The 22266-nt window shown below is 43.0% G+C and overlaps 1 protein-coding gene across 2 annotated transcripts; it reads left to right on the forward strand.

The window, feature by feature from the left end:
• The first annotated feature begins 732 nt into the window (after positions 1-732).
• Positions 733-7276, forward strand: LOC125517504 (autophagy-related protein 18h). Of its 2 annotated transcripts, XM_048682714.2 has the most exons (10): positions 733-1293; positions 1970-2431; positions 2530-2964; positions 3088-3333; positions 3412-4236; positions 4312-4475; positions 5790-5914; positions 5995-6618; positions 6722-6760; positions 6883-7276. In XM_048682714.2, exons 1-9 carry the CDS (start codon positions 1120-1122, stop codon positions 6724-6726), a joined length of 3060 nt encoding a protein of 1019 aa, XP_048538671.2. In that variant the 5' UTR covers positions 733-1119; the 3' UTR covers positions 6727-6760; positions 6883-7276. The 2 variants fall into 2 exon arrangements, with proteins under 2 accessions (XP_048538671.2, XP_087380950.1); XM_087524824.1 differs by having other exon boundaries at positions 734-1293; positions 6722-7276.
• The last annotated feature ends 14990 nt before the right edge of the window (positions 7277-22266 follow it).

The raw sequence follows: 22266 nt of genomic DNA on the forward strand, positions 1-22266 counted from the left end.
CCTGCTAGCAGAGCAAAGCAACGAATCTGAATCCGGCAAGCTGGTCAAACAACTTCGTGCCCAGCACGGTACCACCCCCTCGTTTTTCAAACGCGAGCCAACCAGAGCAGATCCATCTTGAATCAATCAGGCAGAGTATATCCGCCCACCCACCAGACCACCAGCAGGATACTCCTCCGAAACCCCCACGTCTACCCGTGCCCCGAGAAACGGCACGCCAACAACGGGATAAGCCAGCCCCGCGGTTTCCCCGGTCGCAGCCGTGCAACCCAAGCCTGGCGGACCGATGGATGGCAACACGATGTGCAACCCGAACGCCGACGCCAACGCCGACGTGCGCGCAGAAGCAACGTGCACCGGCGCAGATAATAAACAGTGTAAATAAAAATGTTCTTTTTCCGCACAGGAGGAAGTGGGATGGCGTCCGCGGCACAGCACCGGGGCGCGCGGTCGCGTGGGCAGCAGCTTGCTGCAGCGGCGGGTGAAAGAGAGAGAGAGGGAGGGAGAGAGGGGAGAGGAGATATCCCTTTGCCATATTCCCCGTTGCGTGCAGGCACCCCTCCCCCGGGCCGGGCGCTGGCCACGCGCACCCGCGGGGGAACCGTCGGGTGACGGGTGGGGCCCGGGCGGCAGGGGGCGCGGGGGGCGTCGGGGTCGGGGACGGGTAGCGGGGGAGGGGGGAGGCGAAGCGGAGGGGATGGATTGATTTCTCGGGATTTATTTAAGGGAGAGGAGGGAGATAGGCACACGAAAGCAACAGCCAGGAGAGAGACCAAGAGAGGAGAGAAAAGGGAGAAGCCAAGGGAAGAGGAGGAGGAGGAGGAGGAGTTGTTGGCTCTGGTTCTGGTTCCGGTCTGCGTGGAATCGCCGGAGGAGAGGGGAGGGACGGCGGAGGAGGGAGATGGTCGAGAGCTGACTGCGCGGATCGCGGTGGCCGGAGGGGGGGATCGGCCGGAGCAGGGACACTGCGGATGGTATTGGGCTTCGCCGGCGCCGGAGGCGGCGATCGCGGATGGGCGGCGGGGGCCGCGGGTGCTAGTGGCGGCGGAGTCGGAGGGGTCGGTGCTCGCGTCGGTCTCCGGGGAGGAGGTGTTGCAGGAGCAGGAGGAGCGCGGGGGGATGAAGCGGGGGAAGGGGGGGAGGAATGGGCTGCTGCCGAGCTCGCTGCGGATCATATCGTCCTGCCTCAAGACGGTCTCGTCCAACGCCGGCTCCGTCGCCTCCACGGTGCGCTCCGCCGGGGCCTCCGTCGCCGCCTCCATCGCCCCCCAGGCCGAGGACGAGAAGGACCAGGTCGCCTCCGCCCGCCGCAACCACCTCCAAAACTTCCTTTTTTTTCCCCACTGTTGCAGACAACTGTTGTTGAACTTGCTACTAGTGTTACTTCTGCTCAATTATACTCGCAACTGTACACTTGATTGCATGCCGATTTTTGGTAGGTCGTTATGGTCTGTCAGTAATCCGACTTGCTAGATCTTATCTAAGCATAGATTCAGAATTCCATGGCCAACTAACCAAGTCGGAGTTCAGTTGACCATCAATGAAGTTGAAGTTGGCACATAGTAGAATTGTTAATTAAGATATACGGAGTAACTAGTTGGACGTTTCCAGTCCTACAATACAATGGATGAAATTCTAGTTAGCTACATACATGGTGGACAGTTTGGTGAATTCAAATTTCCTATTTTTGCCACTATAATGCTGCTGTGATATTGCCAGCTGTCTGTTTGATACCAATTTGCACATCCATGCTACATTTAAGCTTGTGTTAGGATGGTATGTTTCCTTTTTTTCTGGAATCAGCTCAACAGGGGTATCTTGTTTCTATTGTACTTATTTGGTTAATGCTTGGTTCATCTTCTTTTATTGTTAGTCAACCGCTCTTAATTCCTTAACCTACCGTCGTGCTTCCTTATATCTTTGCAAATTCACTGACAGTATTCAGTCTTGACGTTTCATATGTGAACAGGTTTTGTGGGCTGGATTTGACAAATTAGAGCTTTGTGCGTCATCTTTCAAGCATGTTCTGCTCGTTGGCTACTCTAACGGGTTTCAAGTGCTTGATGTTGAGGATGCTGCAAATGTTTGTGAATTGGTCTCAAAACGCGATGGTCCAGTTACCTTTTTACAAATGCAACCCACACCACTTTACTCTGAAGAAACTGAAGGATTTAGGGCATCACATCCTATGCTTCTGGTTGTTGCTGGGGATGAGACAAATGGCTTGGGTATGGTTCAGGGTGGTCGTTTAAGTGCACTGATCAGGGATACAAGCACTGAACCTCAATCTGGAAGCTGCATTTCTACCCCAACAGTTGTTCGCTTCTACTCTTTGAAGTCTCACACCTATGTACATGTTCTCAGATTCCGGTCTGCTGTATATATAGTTCGTTGCAGCCCCCGGGTTGTGGCCGTAGCACTTGCAGCGCAAGTAAGTTCTTGGTTTTCTTATTTCGTAGTGTAAATGATATTGGCAAAGATGCACAAACTTGTATATATGTGTTCTTATATTTTTCTGCTACATTCCAGATCTACTGCTTTGATGCTGTAACTCTTGAGAACAAGTTCAGCGTCTTATCATATCCTTTACAAGGGGCACCTGGAGCAAACATTGGGTATGGTCCAATGTCTGTTGGCTCAAGATGGTTAGCTTATGCTCCCAATGGTCCTGTATTATCCAGCACCGGTCGTCTGAGCCCACAGAACCTCACACCTTCTCCAGGAGTGAGCCCATCTACTTCTCCTAGCAATGGAACCTTAGTTGCTAGATATGCAATGGAGTCCAGTAAGCAAATAGCTGCTGGTATAATCAATCTTGGTGATATGGGGTACAAAACACTGTCAAAGTACTGCCAAGAACTGCTGCCTGATGGTTCTAATTCTCCTCTGTCATCAAGTCCAGGAAGGAGATCCGGCAAACTTCCCTCCACTGTGCATCCACTTGAAGCTGACAATGCGGGAACGGTTAGTTGAGGCTTGTCTATGCTTTCTTTTTTTATCTTTGACAAGTATAGCACATTAAAGAAAATATGTATTCTTTAATGCGTCAGTGTTTCAGATTAATGATATCTTATTGGACTTTTGCAGGTTATCATCAAGGATGTTACCTCCAAAGTTGTTATATCACAGTTTAGGGCTCACACCAGTCCTATATCTGCTCTTTGTTTTGATCCTAGTGGAACCCTTTTGGTCACAGCCTCTGTTCATGGCCACAACATAAATGTTTTCCGGATCATGCCAACCTGCATTGCTAATGGCTCAGGTTCAAAACGATATGATTGGGCATCATCTCATGTTCACCTTTACAAACTGTATCGTGGCATGACAGCAGCGGTATGGTTACACAGAAACTATCAAGTTCTGTTAAAAGAACCATGTCATTATTTTTAATTACCTTGTGTTTACTTGCAGGTCATACAGGACATATCTTTTAGTCATTTTAGCCAGTGGGTATCTATTGTTTCAGCACGAGGCACTTGCCATATTTTTACATTGTCTCCATTTGGGGGTGATTCAAGTTTGCAGCCACAGAATTCTCACAGTGACGGGCCGCCTCTTGCTCCATGTCAGTCAAGGCCATGGTGGTCAAAGCCATCATTTCTTATGGATCAACAGCTTCATCCTGTGCCATCAACTGTGACAAATTCGGTGGTCAGTAGGATAAAAAACAATGGTTCTAGTTGGCTAAATACAGTCAGCAACGTGGCTGCTTCTGCAAGTGGAAAACTATCAGTGCCATCTGGTGCTATAACTGCTATTTTTTACAATTCCATTTACAAAGGTTCTCTGCCGGCTCCGTCGAAGGCTAATGCTTTGGAGCATTTATTGGTGTATTCACCGTCTGGTCATGTTATTCAACATGAACTTCTGCCTTCTTCGGGTTCTGAATCCTCTGATAACAGCCCAACAGTTGGGCCTGGCAGCCATTTGCAGCTCCAAGATGATGAGTTGCATGTTACCGCTGAGCCAGTTCAATGGTGGGATGTTTGTCGTCGGACAAACTGGCCTGAAAGAGACCAGGACATTGCAAATGTTGTATTCCACAACCAACTAAACAGGATGATGACACCGGACACTTCTGACTGTGAGGATAGTGACCATTCTGATTTCACTCCATCAAATGATGGTGTATCCAGAAAAGAGGTTATGAAAGTTCAAGAAAGATCAAGCTGGTATCTCTCAAATGCAGAGGTTCAGATAAGCTCATGGCGGATTCCCATATGGGAGAAGTCTAAGGTTGGCCTGCAATGTCTTGATACCATCACTAAATTTTACAGAATGGATATTGAACAATCTTTCATGTATATGTAGATTTGCTTCTACGTGATGGATCATCCTGCTACAGAGTCAGGGGAAGCTGTTAGCGTTCATGGTGGGGAAATTGAGATTGAAAAGCTGGCTCTTCATGAGGTTGAACTCAGGAGAAGGGAACTGCTCCCTGTGTTTAAGCAGTTCCACTATCCTGAGCAAAATAGGTAATGCCAAATCATCATGAAAGAAAAATGTTATTCTAGTCTTTTCTGTTTGTTGTCTACTGTTCTATCTCTGTTAGTTGCTGGCTGCTTATGTTTTTTTTTCAGATAATATTTTTCCCACTATTTAATGATATCAAGGGGTTGAATTTCATACCAATTTAAATGCTGCTATGGTCAAATTATATGTTTAGAACATCTCTGCCGGTAATCGTGCTCTGTTTTGTTTTGTATTGCTGTTGTACAGTTGTACACCAAGCTATAGGCAAGTAGTGCAATGCACTTAATTTTCAGTATTATCGTCCAGTGTCTTGATCTATAGTCTGAGCATAGGATGTCAATTTTGTGTTGCTAAATATGTTCATAAGTTTGTAAATATCAGCAATTTCTAGTTCAAAGATATCAATTTCTGTTTGTAAATTCATAAGTTATGTTAAATGATAATTCTTGAAAAGGTCATATGCTTCTGTAAACTGCCAAGAAGCTCCTGAAGCAATCACACTATTCTGTCACTGCCCAAAATTAGATAACCTGTAATGTCAGCGCTGACGTGTATTGTTACTCTCAAAAGTATTGATTCTACCTGTCTAACTGGCTTGTCTAGCACACATTTTAATGGAAAATTATAAAGTTGGACTCGCCCAAGTTTTCTTCCAAGCTTACAAAGGATTATGTTTATCTGTGTCACCAAGTCTTGTTTATACTTGTGAATTTTGGGCCCCTGTAACTAATCTACTAAATCAACTCAGGGATTTCCCCAAAATCTACCTAATGGATTATCTCATTTTTTTGCTCAAAAGGGGATCCTTTAGCAACATACACTTAAATTCTTTGAATTACTCTCTTGCAAAACTCTTTGTCTTCCCTCTTGTAAGTGTAGGATATAGTTTAATTTTCTATTGCTAAAGTGTAATTTTGCCAGATTTAGCAAGCGATAAGTGATGCCATTGTCGTTGATGAACTTAGTAGACCTTTGGTTAGATTATCACATTTCTCCTCTCAAATGCTTTTTTATTTGACATCATCATCTGCTTGAAGTTTGCATATGAACGTGTCATGCTTGTCGTTTTTCAGGGCATAGGTTTGCACTATCATATACTTTTTACCCAACCAATGCAACTTTTGAGTTACCCAGGGAGTATTTTATTTGTTACTAACTCATAGTCATAGTGCTGGAAATAAGTACCATGGAGATAAACAGGGCAAAGGAAATAAAGAATATATTGAGTTTTGTTACTTGGTGCTAAGTAGTCAAACCAAGTTTTGTTTTTCATCAGTTATTGACATGTGAAATAAATAATATATTGAAATGTGCAGCAACCTTGCAAGCCGACAATTTCAGAATGCATTATCCGCCATTGACAACACACAGTATAGCTCGGCAAAGGATAGTGATGCATATGGACCCAAACCAGTGCCTCATATATCTGGATTTTACACTGGTAAATATACGTTGTGAAATTTGAACTTACTGTTTATCTCCATTATAATTGTTTATTGAAAGAGATGCTTAATCTTGCAGATATGAGAAAAACAGAGAACATGAATGGTTTAGCTGGGCAGTTATTTTCTGGACCTATTCCTGCTGTGGATATGCTGCCAAAGGAAAAGTGCAATTCTATTGGATCTCCTGAAGCTAGAAATTTGACTGCCAATCACAAAGTAGATAATGGGAGCATTGGCTGTGTGTCTACACCAAACGGAACAAATGCATCCACCATCATGCCTCAGTCTATAGAGGGTGTGGATTGTTTACCATCACACATCAGACCATTGAGCAACTATTCCCTCTTGGATGGACCTCTTGATAATGGATCACCTTCTCCCGCAAGTAACGAATCATGCGGGCCTGAAATAACCAATAATTCTCTAGTCAGCAATGGTGCCATTACTGATATCCCAAGTGGAGGTCACACGGGCGTCAATTCTGGACAGAATGAAACACCTGGTTCTCAGAACTCTGGAGAGTTTACCCAGTATTTCCAAGAGGGCTATTGTAAAATATCAGAACTCGATGACTGCCGTGAGTTAACTGAAGCTGTTACTGATGCTGACAGCAGCAGCAGCCACTGCGAGAGAGAGAAGCCCGAGGAAGATGGGGACAACGATGACATGCTTGGAGGGGTTTTCGCCTTCAGTGAAGAAGGTAATACACAACGCAAGTGATGATAGAAAGGTCATCATTGAACTTAATTGTTGGTGATTGTACTTTTGTGTTTGCGCTGATCTCTGTTCTGTCTTTGTGGCAGGTTGAACTTACTATACTGCTTTACTTGGGATAGATAATGGTAAACAGTTGCCACACCATTCAGTGTGCAATATTATGTAGAAAATGGTGGAATTCTAGTAGGCTTCCGTGGAATAAAGTTGTGCCGCGTCGATAATCTAATGTTTGGTACATATTTGGAAGGTGAAGTTTGCGCTCCATGTTTATTTGCCGGAAGAGTTCACTCTGGAGTTTGAGTCGAAGATCCCTCCAGGCAATTTACTAATCCACGGAAGGAAGGGAGTTTGGTGTTTTTGTCGAGAAGCTGCCACTGCCTGCCGCGACACTTGGCCCGCCCTTTTTCTGTTTGCTTTGTACATACTGTAAGACCCATTTGTTTCGTGAGATACACTTCTGGGACATTTGGATGGTCTGAAACCCTGGCGAGCCATATTTGTTGACTGCTTCCTGCCAGGGCCTGTGAATGTTCCATGTTTATTTGTACATACTTTCATGTTTTATTAAGAGAAAGGAATGCTGGCAACGATTAATGTGACATAACTGTATAAACATTCAGTGAAAGATTTCTGTTTACGAAGTCGCTATGTTCTGCTCTTCCTTTCTGTCTGTGTTGCATGCTCAGTAATTGACTGCTGCTATGATGAATTACAAGTGGCTTCTGGTGTTGGAAGATAATTAGTCACAGCATTTTCTGTATGTTCGCAAGGACACTTGCTACGGAAATTACATGTGTGGGATGTGTGTGAATTTGGGGCAGGCTTTCAGGGTATATTCCCACGTGGAACCACCTTGTTCCGTTTCACTCACTCTTCCCGATAATCGGTTGTCGGGCCTCTTTTAATAAATTACTCTTCCCGATAATCGGTTGTCGGGCCTCTTTTAATAAATTAGAACAATGCCCGCGAGTTGCAATGGCATATAAATATTCTACTACGTTAGCTTGTGATTTACATGTTAATAATAATACGATTGTGTAAATAAATGTATCAATCTGATTGTGAATTACCTTATACTCCCTCTGTCCTAAAATTCTTGTTTTAGATTTGTCTAAATACGGATGTATCAAATCATGTTTTAATATTAGATACATCCGTGTCTAGACAAATCTAAGATAAGAATTTTGAGACGAAGGACGTATTTTGATTAAAAATTTGGTAAGTAAATTAAAATAAAATTGGTTCAGAAGGTAAGTAAATTAAGTTGATTGATTATCATATGGAGTACATGGAAGATTGGACGAATGGGTGGTGGGAAGAAAGGTGAAATGAAAATCTTACATTCTTTTTAAGTAGTGGAGATAGCAAAGAAAAGATAGAGATTTGAGGTATGTAGGTGTAATACTTTCTCCCTCTCCAACAATCCATTCCCCAATACCGATTTTGACATGTGGCCCCACTTGTCAATAACATCTCTCTCTCTTCCTCTCTTCTTGGATGGTGGCGCAACAATTGGCGGTGGTTTGATAGCGGCATGGTGGTTCGGCGGGGTGGCAGTGAATGACGATTAGACCTGGCCATGGGCAGCCCGGCCCGACCCGGCCCGAAAAAGCCCGACCCGGCCCGGCCCGACGCTGCTCCCGGGCCGGGCTCGGGCCTAGATTTTGAGCCCAGTGGCCTGGCCGGGCCGGGCCCGGGCCCATCATTTTTGCCGTTTTTTGAAGGGGCCCGGCGGGCTTTTGCATGTTTGGGCCGGGCTTGGGCCCAAAAACTAGGCCCGATGGCCGGGCCGGGCCGGGCTCGGGCCCAGGTTTTTTGGCTTGGGCTTGGCTAAGCCCGGCCCGGCCTGAGGTTTGGCCAGGTATAATGACGATAGTGCAGTAGTCTGACATGCATTGGCGGCGACACGCGTTGACGTGGCATGTATTGGGGAAGAGCCAACTCCCTCTCCATATAGGGGGAGTTGGGACTGTTTCTTTATGATCATCATTTTTTTAGTGGATCAAAAATTTATTGAAGAAAGAGAAGTTGTTGAAGCTGTCTTTTTTTTCTTTTTTTGGCCCAACTCCCCTAATACTAAAAACTTATTGAAGAAATGAGAGCTGTTGAAGATGCTCTACAATGGACGGCCCCAATTATTCGAACCATTATATTACATAGTATTGCTCGATGACTCTAACTGAGTTTAGAGCTGAGTTTGGAGTATACTTCCTCCATCCCATAATATAAGAGCGTTTTTGGACCAACGTACAAAACTACAAAGGTAGTTAACGAGACAATCATCTAAGTTATCCACCGTGCAAGTTTTGTTGCTGAGCATTTAATTTTTGTCTGAGAAAAATTCACTGTAGGTCACTAAACTTGAGCCAGTTGACAGTTTAGTACCACTACTTCAAAATACCCGAACTACGGTCCACGTACTTACGCAAGGGGTTCATTTTGGTCAGTATGTATGATTTCGTGTACGTATTTGCTGACTTGGTCGAGTCAGCGGCCGCCAGCTCGGTTTGACCGCCACCTGGTCGTGCCTAGGGTGAATACTAGTCCATCTGAGGTTTTTTTTTTGCAAAATCGCCGTGACCATTAAACCAGCCTACCTGGTTGGACCGCACCAGCTCGCTGTCTCCCTCTCCTCCCGCACCCGCTCGCTGTCTCCTCTGCTCCCGCACCCTCTCTGCTCGTCGTCCCTGCCGAGGTCGTCCTGTGAGCTCGTCGCCGTCGACGACGGCTCCATGAGCACGTCGTCGGACGCTGAGCCGCCGCCGTCCGCGCCGTTCGGGAGGGGCCTGCGCGACGTCCCTCTTGCTCCTTTGCGTCGCCGTGATGATGCCTCGCCGCCCCTGTACGGTACGTCGCCGTCGCCAGCAGCTCCGTTGCTCGATCTGCCCAATTTAGCTCCCATAAAGAGTTTTTAGTCGCATCAATTGCGCGTACGAGCTAGGGTTTGGGCGTTCGTTCAACTTTCTGACGGATTGGGTGTGGGTGGTAGGGTTTTAGCAGTTTCTTGATGAACTTAGTGGCAGGCCAAAAATAGGGATGCATCCTGTGTTAGGATGGGGGGTTTGCAGTTGATGGCCATGTTTGGAGAGATCTGTAGTGGTTAGGGTTCTTTCTCCCCCAATTTGTCATGGGTCCAAGGGCCTGGGGTTTAAGCGGTAAAGGTTGCTTTTAGTGTCAGAGTGTTAATTGGACCAAAAATGTTTTAATTTGCAATTACATTAGGGCAGATTTACCAAAAATGGTTGCTTTATGACCTGTAAGATCATACATTTGTTAATTGGAGGCCAGGAATCTGTGCTTTTCTCTTCTGAAAAAGTCTGAATTTTGTACTGTCTGAACCTCTCTGTAGTCTGAACTTTTTAACTTGATTGTTTTGCAGGACCCTTAGGCAACCACTTCTCTGTTGAGGTCATACATGGTGGCTATTTTCTGTGTGCTGGCAAGCATAGGGATTATCACAAAGGTCACTCCATTTGGTATGATTACTGTGACATAGATAATTGGACACCCAATGTTGTTGCCAGTCTAGTGGAGGAAATTGGATATGAGTTTGAGGGCATGATCAGGGCTTATTGGTTTGTTCCTGGATTGACAGTGTATAAGAATGGATTAAGAGAGATCAAGATAGGGGACAACACTATGACAGAAAACATAAAGGATTGTGTTATGAATGGCAACCACTTCCAACAGATATTCCTTGATCATGATGAGAGCATGAGATCATTTATATCTCCTGTTCCTATTCACTCTGATGATGAGGATCCTCCAATTGTCAGGTTCAGTGGCATTAGGCCAAAGAAGAAGAAGGCACACCAACAGCAAGTGGAGCAGGCAGAAAAGCAGCAAGAGGAGCAGGCTGAGCTCACTCTAGTGGAACAGGAGCAGGCTGAGCTCCCTCAAGTGGAACAGGAGCTGCCTCAGCATGATCAAGAGCATGAGAAAGATGAAGCAGAGTCAGAAAGTGGAGCAGAGTCAGAAGAAGATGATTTCATACCAAGTCCACCCCAGACAGGAACTACTTACCTTTTATCTCAGTTTGGGTTTAGGGCCAGGAAATCCTGTAGGTTTTTGAACATGGATGCAGCAGACACAGTTGGTTGTTTAGTAATGCAGGATTCAAATGAAGATTACATTCCACAAATTGTTAATTCAGACATTGATCTACAAGATGATGATGACTTGTTTGACAAAAATGTTGATTGTGAGAAAGGCAAAGGTAAAGCAGTCCAAGAAGAAGCTGATGATCCTACTGAAGATGTGGATATGTGTCTGCCATCTTCTGATGAAGATAAGGTGAAGCTAAATTTCAAAAGTTTTAGAGAGGAAGACCTGACTAAACCACAGTTTCAAGTTGGCCAGACCTTTGGATCTGTTGAGTTCCTAAGGAAAGCTACCAAAGAGTACAACTGTCAGGAGAGAGTTGACATTAAATGCCCTAAAAATGATAGGAAAAGACTGAATGCCATTTGCGAAGATGGGTGCCCTTGGACCTTGTCTGCATCATTTGATGGGAGAATCAACTGCTTCATGATCAAGAAATACAATCCAAAGCATACATGCATAAAGAAATGTTGTGTTAAGTCATTCACTGCTCCTTTTATGGCTGGAAAATATGTTGATTCCTTCAGAGCAGATGAAAACATGAATATGAAATTTTTTGCAAAGGTGGTTCAGAAAGATTGGAACATGACAGCAACAAGGAGCAAGATCAGAAGGGCTAAGAGGCTAGTGAATAAAGTGATTGAAGGAGATGAGTTGGAGCAGTACAACAGCATGTGGGATTATGCACAAGAATTTAGAAGATCAAATCCAGGCAGTTCTTTCTATGTGGGTGTCAGTGATGGCATATTTGCAAATTGTTATTTCTCTCTGGATGCCTGCAAAAGGGGTTTCATGCAAGCCTGTAGGCCTGTCATTTGTTTGGATGGATGCCACCTGAAGACAAAGTATGGAGGTGTTATGTTGTGTGCTGTTGGCATGGATCCTAATGACTGCATTTACCCTATAGCTTTTGCCGTTGTTGAGGTAGAGAACACTGACACATGGAAATGGTTTCTGTCAAATCTGAAGAGTGACTTGGGAATTGTAAACACAGAGCCATGGAATATAATGTCAGACAAGCAAAAGGGCCTGATCAAGGGAGTGAGGCAGCACTTTCCTAATGCAGAGCACATGCACTGTGTTAGGCATATATAGCAAAATTTTCAGCAAACACACAAAGGAGATGTTCTTAAGAACCGGTTATAGAAGTGTGCAAGGAGCACAACACCAGAACTGTGGGCTGCAAGCATGGAGGAACTGAAGGTCGTCAGCCTTGAAGCATACAAATGGCTTGAGCAGCTACCACCCAACACTTGGGTTAGGGGCTTCCAAAGAGAATTGGTCAAGTGTGATATTCTTCTGAACAACAACTGTGAGGTTTTCAACAAATATTTTCTTGATGCTAGGGAGATGCATCTCAGATCAATGATTGACAAGATCAAAACACAACTCATGGTCAGATTCTACAACAAAAGAAAGGAGGCAGAGGCCTGGCCTGGCTCAATATGCCCAAAAATTAGGAAAAGAATTGAGAAGAACATAGAGCTGTCGGCTACATGCATGGTTTTAGGGGCTGGTGATGGCATCTTTCAGGTTGACAACAGGAACATGACATACATTTTTGACATGAAGGAAGGAAGATGTACATGCAAAAGGTGGGATCTTAGTGGAGTTCCATGTCACCATGCAATTGCATGCTACAGACATGAGATGTTTGATCCTGAGAGTTTGATGCACTCCTGTTACAGAATAGAAGCATTCAAGCTAGCATACAAACCCATTGTCAAGCCTTGCAAAGATAGGAGTGAGTGGCAGAAGATGAATGGTTGTGAGATCAAGCCACCCGTCTATGAAAAAAAGTAGGGAGGCCTTTAAACAATACTAGGAGAAAGCAACCTTATGAGATTGAAAAGAAATATGGAACCAAGGTGATGAGCAGACATGGAATCACAATAACATGTTCATACTGCCATGAAACATGCCACAACATCAAAGGATGTAATCAAAGAAAGGTTGGCATTTTGCCAAATCTAGCAGAGAGAACAACAAGAAGGGGTCCAAGGGCCATTCCTGATGATGTGTCAGATGATGAAATTGTTTTGGCACAACAAAATGATGGCCAAGTCACAGAAGAGGATGGTCAACTTACACAGAAGGAGGTCCATGTTGATGGTCAAGTTACACATGAGGAGGCCCATGTTGATGGCCATGATACACATGAGGAGGTCATTGTCACACAAGATGATGAGGTCATTGCCACACAAGATGATGGAGCAGATACACCAGTTGTTTTTCAGGAAAATTCTTCACTTTTGTCCCTTCATTTTGACCTCTTTTGTCCAATCCTTTTTGTTGTACTGATGTTAGCATGCGATGTTTGTTTTGTATAGGTGCAGGACTTTGGACTTACAATGCTTCATAGGATGCAACAATCTAGACCTATTCCTAGGGAAGATACTAAAACCATTTTGCCAGATTCTTCATTCATCTCACTGGCAGCCAGTTCTCACACTGCAGCATAGACAACAACAGCTACAAATGAAGGCAACCAGACCATGAAGTCGCTGAAGATGAAGAGAGAGAAAGATAGACATATGGCAGCCAGGAGAGATGCAGCACTTGAGGCCATGAATGAGATGGCAGAGAAGAAAGCAGAGGAGGCAGAAGTAAAAAGGCAAGAAATTGCAAGGAGGAAAGCAAAGTCTTCACAAAGAAGAAGAAGAAGAGCAGCACAAGAGAAGAAAGCTCTGGAATTTGCAGCAAGGCAAGAAGCTGCAACAGCAAGAAAAACTGCATTGCAAGAAGAGAAGGAGGCCAGAACCCTTGAAGCAATGGCAGCTAAAGAAGAGGCAACACTGAAGAGAAAAGAAGATCAAGAAGCAAAGAGAGATATGGCAGCACTGAGGAGAAAAGAAGATCAAGAAGCAAGGAAGAAACAGCAAGAAGAGGCCAAGAGATTAAGAGCTGAGCAGAGGAAGCAGGCAGGACCAAGTGGACATGTGCCCAAGAAGCTGAAGAGAGTGAACATGTTTGATGAGTTTAGATGATTCAGTGATTTTGCACTTGTAATTTTTTTGGCAAAAACTACAATTAGACTCTTTGAAACTGTTGGAGCTGGGATGATTCAATGCTTTTGCACTTGTAATTTTTTTGGCAAAACTACAATGAGACTCTTTGAAACTATTGGAGTTGGATGATTCAGTGCTTTTGCACTTGTAATTTTTTGGCAAAAACTACAATGAGACTCTTTGAACTATTGTAGTTTAGATGATTCAGTGCAGTTGCACTTGTACTCATTCAATGACTTCATTCATTGAATTCAAAATGAAAAGTGTTGGAGTTCAGTGGCTTTATTCACTTAATTCAATTTGAAAACTACAATGAATCAATGGCTTTATTCACTGTTGGAGTTTAGATACTTAACTGCATAAAATAAAAAAATAAAAAAATAAAAAAAGGGTGGCCTGGGTGTCGAACCCAAGACCTGTGGTGTGATAAACTGCGTGCAATGCCAATGTGATAGGAACAGTGCTTTGCTCAAGTGTTACTTGACAACCTACTTATTATGCTTCCACTCCCCTCCCTGTTAACTGAATTATAACAGTTAACTGAACTTTAACAGTTGTCTGAATTTAGTTTGCAAAGAACTGAATTTTTACAGTTAACTGATTTTAGTTTACGAAGATAACTAAATTTTTACAGTTAAATGAATTTTAACAATTGTCTGAATTTAATTATCTGAGAAAGATTCAGGCAAAAATTCAGTTAAGACATAGTTCAATGAAGATAAAGATTCAGACAAAAATTCAGTTCAGATTCTAAACCTTAGCAGCTACTTCTTTTGGAATTATTGCCTTTTGGATTGTTGCCTTATATAGCAACAAGACTGCACCAACAACATTTTGTAGTAACAAGGCACTTATATAGCATCACAGCCAGTTCAACACTTAAATAGCATCAACACCAGTTCAACAACCAGAAATTACAAATAACTTATGTGCTTAATATACAAGCACACCTAACAAACTACTATTTTATAACTTATATGCGGAAAATCTGTATATTCCAGCATACCTAACTACATCTTCTTCATCTTCTTCATGTCTGCTACTTGAAAGCACAAGTGCTCCCTAGGTGGTTTTGATAATTGATGACAACATATCTCTTGTTGGATTAACACTTCTATCTAGCATGTTTCAGATAAGTTCAATAATGGAGTGGCATGGACTAAAGGTTGTGGGAACTCCTTCAAGATGCTAAGGACAAGGGATTGGCTAAAGCTTCAAGCTCAAGACTCTTCACTTCTACATTTCAGTGATCCAAGATCACATTGAGTCCATAGGAAAAGCCAATACTATCAAGGAGGGATGAGGTGTTGCTTAATGAGCCTCTTGCTTCATGTGCTTAATGATATGCTCCAAAATCCTCAACTACTTTCCCATATCCACATATGACCTAAACCCTAAGCCAAACTCGGTCCTACCGATTCTTCCTATCCGGCGCCACCGAGTTTCACCTGTCATAAGCCACTGCCAAACCCTAATCAGTTCGGTCTCACCAATGGGATCTCGATCTCACCGAGATGGGCTTGCAAACTCTCTGTTACCCATTGCAATATTCTCGGTCCCACCGAGATATGCAATCGGTCCCACCGAGTTTGCTTGACCAAATCTCAGTTTCACTTATTACCCAAATCGGTTCCACCGAGTTTGAGTAATCGGTCAAACCGAGTTTTGGATTTACCCTAACCCTAGCACATCGGTCCCACCGAGTTGATCCAGTCGGTCCCACCGAAATCTCTAACGGTCACTAGGTTTACATTTTCGGTCCGACCGAGTTTATTGATTCGGTCCCACCGAGATTGGAAAACTGTGTGACGGTTGGATTTTGTGTGGAGGCTATATATACCCCTCCACCTCCTTCTCATTCGATGAGAGAGCCATCAGAACACACACACCATTCCAACTCATATGTTCTGAGAGAGAACCACCTACTCATGTGTTGAGATCAAGACATTCCATTCCTACCATATGAATCTTGATCTCTAGCCTTCCCAAGTTGCTTTCCACTAAAACCCTCTTTCCACCAAATCCAAATCCTATGAGAGAGAGTTGAGTGTTGGGGAGACTATCATTTGAAGCACAAGAGCAAGGAGTTCATTACCTACACACCATTTGTTACTTCTTGGAGAGTGGTGTCTCCTAGATTGGCTAGGTGTCACTTGGGAGCCTCTGACAAGATTGTGGAGTTGAACCAAGGAGTTTGTAAGGGCAAGGAGATCGCCTACTTCGTGAAGATCTACCGCTAGTGAGGCAAGTCCTGTGTGGGCGATGGCCATGGTGGGATAGACAAGGTTGCTTCTTCGTGGACCCTTTGTGGGTGGTTGCTTCTTCGTGGACCCTTTGTGGGTGGAGCCCTGTGTGGACTCGCGCAACCGTTGCCCTTGGGTGGAGCCCTATGTGGACTCGCGCAACCGTTACCCTTCGTGGGTTGAAGTCTCCATCAACGTGGATGTAGGATAGCACCACCTATCCGAACCACGGGAAAAACATCCGTGTCTCCAATTGCGTTTGATCTCTCCAAACCCTTCCCTTTACATTCTTGCAAGTTGCATGCTTTACATTCCGCTGCTCATATACTCTTTGCATGCTTGCTTGATATGTATTGTGTGTGTTGAAATTGTGCCTAAACTCCACTTAAACCGAGAAAGCTTAAAAATTGCAACTTTAGCACTAAGTGTCTAATCACCCCCCTCTAGACACATCTACTTCTAGATCCTACAAGTGGTATCAGAGCATTGGTCTCCATTGCCTTGGTTTAATCACCATTGGAGGAAGATGGATGTGTCTACTCTAGGGAGTCTTAGACATAGAGTGCCTATTCTTGATGGAAAGTATTTTCATGAGTGAAAAAATGAGATGCTTGTAATCTTCAATCAATATCATTTGAACAAGTATATTGCTAGCCCTTGTGCACCCCATATTGATCCCTTGCATCCTACCCTAGATGAAGATATTGACATGATTCGCAATCTTAGAACTATTGAGCTCATCATTAGAGGATTGCCCAAAAATTTGATTGCTAGTTTGCCTACTCAAAATTGCGCCTATACTATATGGAAATTTCTTGAGGAACGGTTTCCCAATCATTCCTTAAAAACTTTGGTTGAAATTCTCCATAAATCTATTGCCTTGAGTAAGATGAACTCTAGTGATCCTAGTTTTGGTAAATGTCTTCTTGAACTTGCCAATCTTAAGCATGCTAAAGGAGATGTTGGAATCATTAATGATATCTTATTCAAAGCTATAAGAATTCATAAAAGTAACCACTTTGATCATTTATCTAATGAATTGCCTTCTCTAGGAAATGATGAGTCACAAGATCATGATGAACATGAATATTATGATGATGATGATAGTGACTTCGATCTCGATGATGCAATGAGACATTTTGGTCTTATGGCAAATCTTCGGGGATATGAATCAGGAGGAAAGGAATGGGTTCTTGATAGTGGATGTACTGATCATATGACCGGAGATGAAGAGATGTTTCGTGAGCTTGCTGAAAACAACGACCCTCGAAAATATGTCACCTTTGGTGATAATTCAAAGGGTAAAGTGGTTGGCCTTGGTAAGGTGGCCATCTCACATGATAGTTCCATTCAAAATGTCATGCTCGTTGAATCTCTTGGCTACAACTTACTTTCAGTATCTAGACTTGCTGATTTCGGTTTGAATGTCCTATTTACTGAGGTAGATTGCCAAGTATTTCGTCGAGACAATCATAAAATGGTCTTTACGGGTATGCGTAGAGGTGATCTTTACATTGTCGATTTCTCTAAAAAGGCACAACCTAAAACTTGCTTTGTTGCTAAATCCTCAAAAGGTTGGTTGTGGCATAGACGACTAGGTCACGTTGGCATGAGAAACCTTGACAAGCTTATTAAAGGAAATCATATCCTTGGAGTTAACGATGTCATATTTGATAAGGATAGACTTTGCAGTGCTTGTCAAGCAGGTAAACAGGTTGGAGGAAGACATCCCGTGAAGAACATCATGACCACAAGGAGGCCACTCGAGCTGCTTCACATGGATCTTTTTGGTCCCAATGCCTACAAGAGTCTCGGTGGAAATTCTTTTGGTCTAGTTATAGTTGATGATTTTTCAAGATTTACGTGGGTGTTCTTTCTTAATGACAAGTCGCAGGTCCAGAAGATCTTCAGAAACTTCGCTAGGAAAGCCCAAAATCAGTTTGATGTGAAGATCAAGAAGGTTCGGAGTGACAACGGAACGGAGTTCAAGAACGCAAATGTGGACACCTTTCTTGATGAAGAAGGGATTTCACACGAGTTCTTGGCTACATACACACCTCAACAAAATGGAGTTGTTGAGAGGAAGAACCGGACGCTCATCGAAATGGCAAGAACGATGCTTGATGAATACAAGACGCCAAAGCACTTTTGGGCAGAAGCGGTCGAGCCAGCTTGTCACGCAACAAATCGCTTATATCTTCACAAGCTACTCGGCAAGATGGCATACGAGCTTCTCACCGGTAACAAACCCCAAGTTGGATACTTTCGAGTATTCGGCTCAAAGTGCTACATTCTTGATAAGCATCGTCGTTCAAAGTTTGCTCCTAAATCTCATGAAGGTTTTCTACTTGGTTATGGATCAAACTCTCACACTTACCGTGTCTACAACAATTTCACCCGAAAGGTTGAAGAGACGGTAGATGTGAAGTTTGATGAATCTAATGGCTCGCAAGTAGAGCAATTGCCAATTGATGTAGGAGACAAAGACCCTTCAGAAGCAATCCGAGACTTGTCCATTGGCAAAATTCGTCCAACGGAGGTGAAGGAGAGTACTTCATCCGTCCAAGTGGAAGCTTCTACTTCACGACAAGGTGAACCAAGAATCGACACGGAAGCATCCACAAGTGGGACACATCAAGATGAAGAAAACGAGGAAATACGTCAAGACGAACATCAACAACCTCCTTCTCCACCACGACAAGAGAACGACGACATCAACAATGAAGAAGGCCAAGAAGAAGAACAAGATGAAGAAGATGTTCAATGAAGATCCAAGAAAAAGCTCTCACGAGTTCGAGCAAGAATTGCCAAAGATCATCCCGTCGAGCAAATCCTCAATGATATACAAACCGGGAGAATCACTCGCTCAAAAACTCGTTTAGCTAACTTTTGTGAAAACTATTCATTCATCTCTAGCATTGAACCAATGAAGGTTGAAGAAGCATTGGAAGATCCGGATTGGATAAACGCTATGCATGAAGAGCTACATAATTTTGAGAGAAACCAAGTTTGGACATTGGTTGAGATGCCCGACAACAACCACAACATCATTGGTACCAAATGGGTGTTTCGCAACAAGCAAGATGAACATGGACAAGTGGTCCGCAACAAAGCACGTCTCGTCGCCCAAGGATACACACAAGTCAAAGGTATGGACTATGGTGAGACGTATGCTCCCGTTGCTAGACTTGAGTCCATTCGCATCTTACTTGCCTATGCTAATCACCATAATATGACCTTGTACCAAATGGACATTAAGAGTGCTTTTCTAAATGGAGAAATAGAGGAGGAAGTTTATGTCAAACAACCTCCCGGCTTTGTCAATCCTAAGAAACCAAATCATGTTTACAAACTTCACAAAGCTCTTTATGGTCTTAAACAAGCTCCTAGAGCATGGTATAAATGCTTGACCAAGTTCCTTACTACAAGTGGTTTTGAAATTGGTAAAATTGACTCTACTCTTTTTACTAAAAGGGTTAATGGAGAACTATTTGTATGCCAAATTTATGTTGATGACATCATATTTGGTTCAACTAACCCTCTCTTTAGTGAAAAGTTTGGAAAGCTAATGTTAGAGAAGTTTGAGATGTCTATGATGAGTGAACTCAAATTCTTTCTTGGGTTGCAAATCAAGCAAACTAAGGAAGGTACATTTGTCTCTCAGACAAGGTACACCAAGGACTTATTCAAGAAGTTCAATATGCAAGAATGCAAAGGTATGTCTACACCCATGCCTACTAGTGGACATAATGATTTAACCAAAGATGGTGAACCAGTTGATCAAAAGGTTTATCGCTCTATGATTGGTTCATTGGTATACCTATGTGCTTCACATCCCGATATTATGCTAAGTGTATGCATGTGTGCACGATATCAAGCTGCTCCTAAAGATTGTCATCTTAAGGCTGTGAAAAGGATAGTGAGATATTTAATCCATACACCAAATTTTGGCATTTGGTATCCTAAGAGGTCTTCTTTTGATCTTGTTGGCTATTCCGACTCGGATTATGCCGGAGACAAGGTTGATAGAAAGTCCACTTCGGGTACTTGTCAATTTCTTGGTAGATCTCTTGTGTCTTGGTCTTCCAAGAAACAAAACTCGGTATCCTTATCCACCGCCGAAGCTGAATACATTGTCGCTGGTTCATGTTGCGCTCAATTACTTTGGATGACTCAAACTCTTAAAGATTATGGGATTTATGTGAAACATGTTCCACTGCTTTGTGACAATGAAAGTGCTATCAAAATTGGTCATAATCCTGTACAACATTCTTGAACTAAGCATATTGAAGTTCGTCATCATTTCATTCGAGATCATGTTGCTAAGGGTGACATCAATCTTAAGCATGTTCGCACCGATAAGCAATTAGCGGATATATTCACTAAACTGCTTGATGAGAAAGTGTTTTGCAGGTTGAGAGGAGAATTTAACATCACTGATGTTTTGAATTTGGAGTAGAAAACTCCATTGGATACATGCAAGACATGAGCTTATGACTAATCCATGATGTATCTCTTATGATAACTATCTTATGTCTTGGATATATTTGCACCTTGCATGTTGTCTAACCCATGTAGGTGCTTGGTTGAATCTAATTCCATGAGATTGCGACTCACTCACATCTTGAGCAATCTCTACAAGACCAAGACTCTACACAATAGTGGTTGAAGACAAGGAAGCACAAAACCATTCAAACATATCCTTTGACAAATTCTATATTAAGCTTCATGATTGTCATTTTTGGATACACAAGTGCTCTTCCTTGCAAGAACTAACCCATGTAGGTAGATGAACTCAAACTCCAAGTGGTGCTCCCAACTCTTGATGAACTACATCAACCTTGAGCACCCACACAAGTTCAACTACATGAGCAAGAACTACATCACTACCCAAGGTATGTTATTCCATCTTTGAGAAGCTTTACTCCAGGACATGAGTCAAAGCAACTCAACAAGATGTGAATACAACAAAATGCTTAAACGAAAAATGGTAACCCCATTTTGAGCTTAAACGATGAGTATGACCTATGATCAAGTGTTCTAACTTGACTCCTAAGTCAATATACTCTAACATAGGTGACTATGTCACCGCCCAATTCTAGATGAAGTTCTCTTGTGTTCCTTTCTGAGTTATTGCATTTGTCCCTTGCATATTTGTTTCTTTATTTTTTCAATCAAAAAAAAAACTTCATCTAGAAACCTTTTACCCTTTTTGTTCTGCATATTTCTGCATCAAATTCCCTGCAAATCCTTCAACTAATTCATTGCAAATCTTTGTGAGATCTTACCTGACTAGTGAGCTGAGGTGACAAGTGTTTTTCTCTGTGATGAACTCGGTTTCAGCGAATTGCCATTTTCGGTCCAACCGAATCCCTTCGGTACTACCGACATATGCCACTCGGTGCCACCGATTTCGCAACAGGAAAAACAGTCTGCCACATATTCTATATTTCTTCTGATCCAGCTCCACTCAATGAATCTTGTCCTCTACAAGCATCACAGTTTTATTCCCTGCTTTGTACTGAATCTCAAGGACCAAACCCATTCGACGGATTCCAGGAGAAACCTTCTTGGAAATTGATGTCAAAGGGGGAGAGAGAGATCGCATCAAAGCTTGTAGGAGAGAGAGATCACATCAAGGGAGAGAAACAGTCTCAAGGACCAAACCTACAAGAGAGACCTCAAGGGGGGAGAGAATACTCAAGGATCCCAGATTCTTGATGTTCAAGAGGAGAGATGCCACATGTCTTTTTTTTGGGGGAAAGACATGTTCATATGAACTCATTTGAATTTAGTTCTATTCATAACCTTCAGCTCTGATTTTCTATTTCCTATCTTCTCCCAATAACCCATGTAAGATTCAGGGGGAGCAAGACACCTAAGGGAAAAGAAATCAGCCAAATTCATTGCATATCTTTATTCTTGGGGACATGTTGAATCCAATGTGGTACCTTGTACTCACTCTCTACATGTCATCCCAGTCTTGGTATTCTTGTGGTTTCTTTTGTTTGCTCTGGCTAGTGGACGTACCTGTGTTATCTAACCTTGTTTGTGCAGGTTCATTCCATCCTAAGCCAACTCGAGACCACAAGGTAAGTATATGCATCAAAATCATGAGTATGAGGAGTTCTTGCTTATGTACATACTGTTTGCAAGAAGGACTCATGAGCATGAAGGTATCTTCTTTGATAATCTTTTGCTCTGATGCATATGGCCAAGATACATGTAACACATTGCCTACTCTGTCATGTTTATGCTCTCACATGTCTCTATATTTCA

Source organism: Triticum urartu, chromosome 1A (assembly GCF_056163025.1).
Source record: "Triticum urartu cultivar PI428250 chromosome 1A, HENAU_Tu73, whole genome shotgun sequence".
Lineage (NCBI taxonomy): Eukaryota > Viridiplantae > Streptophyta > Magnoliopsida > Poales > Poaceae > Triticum > Triticum urartu.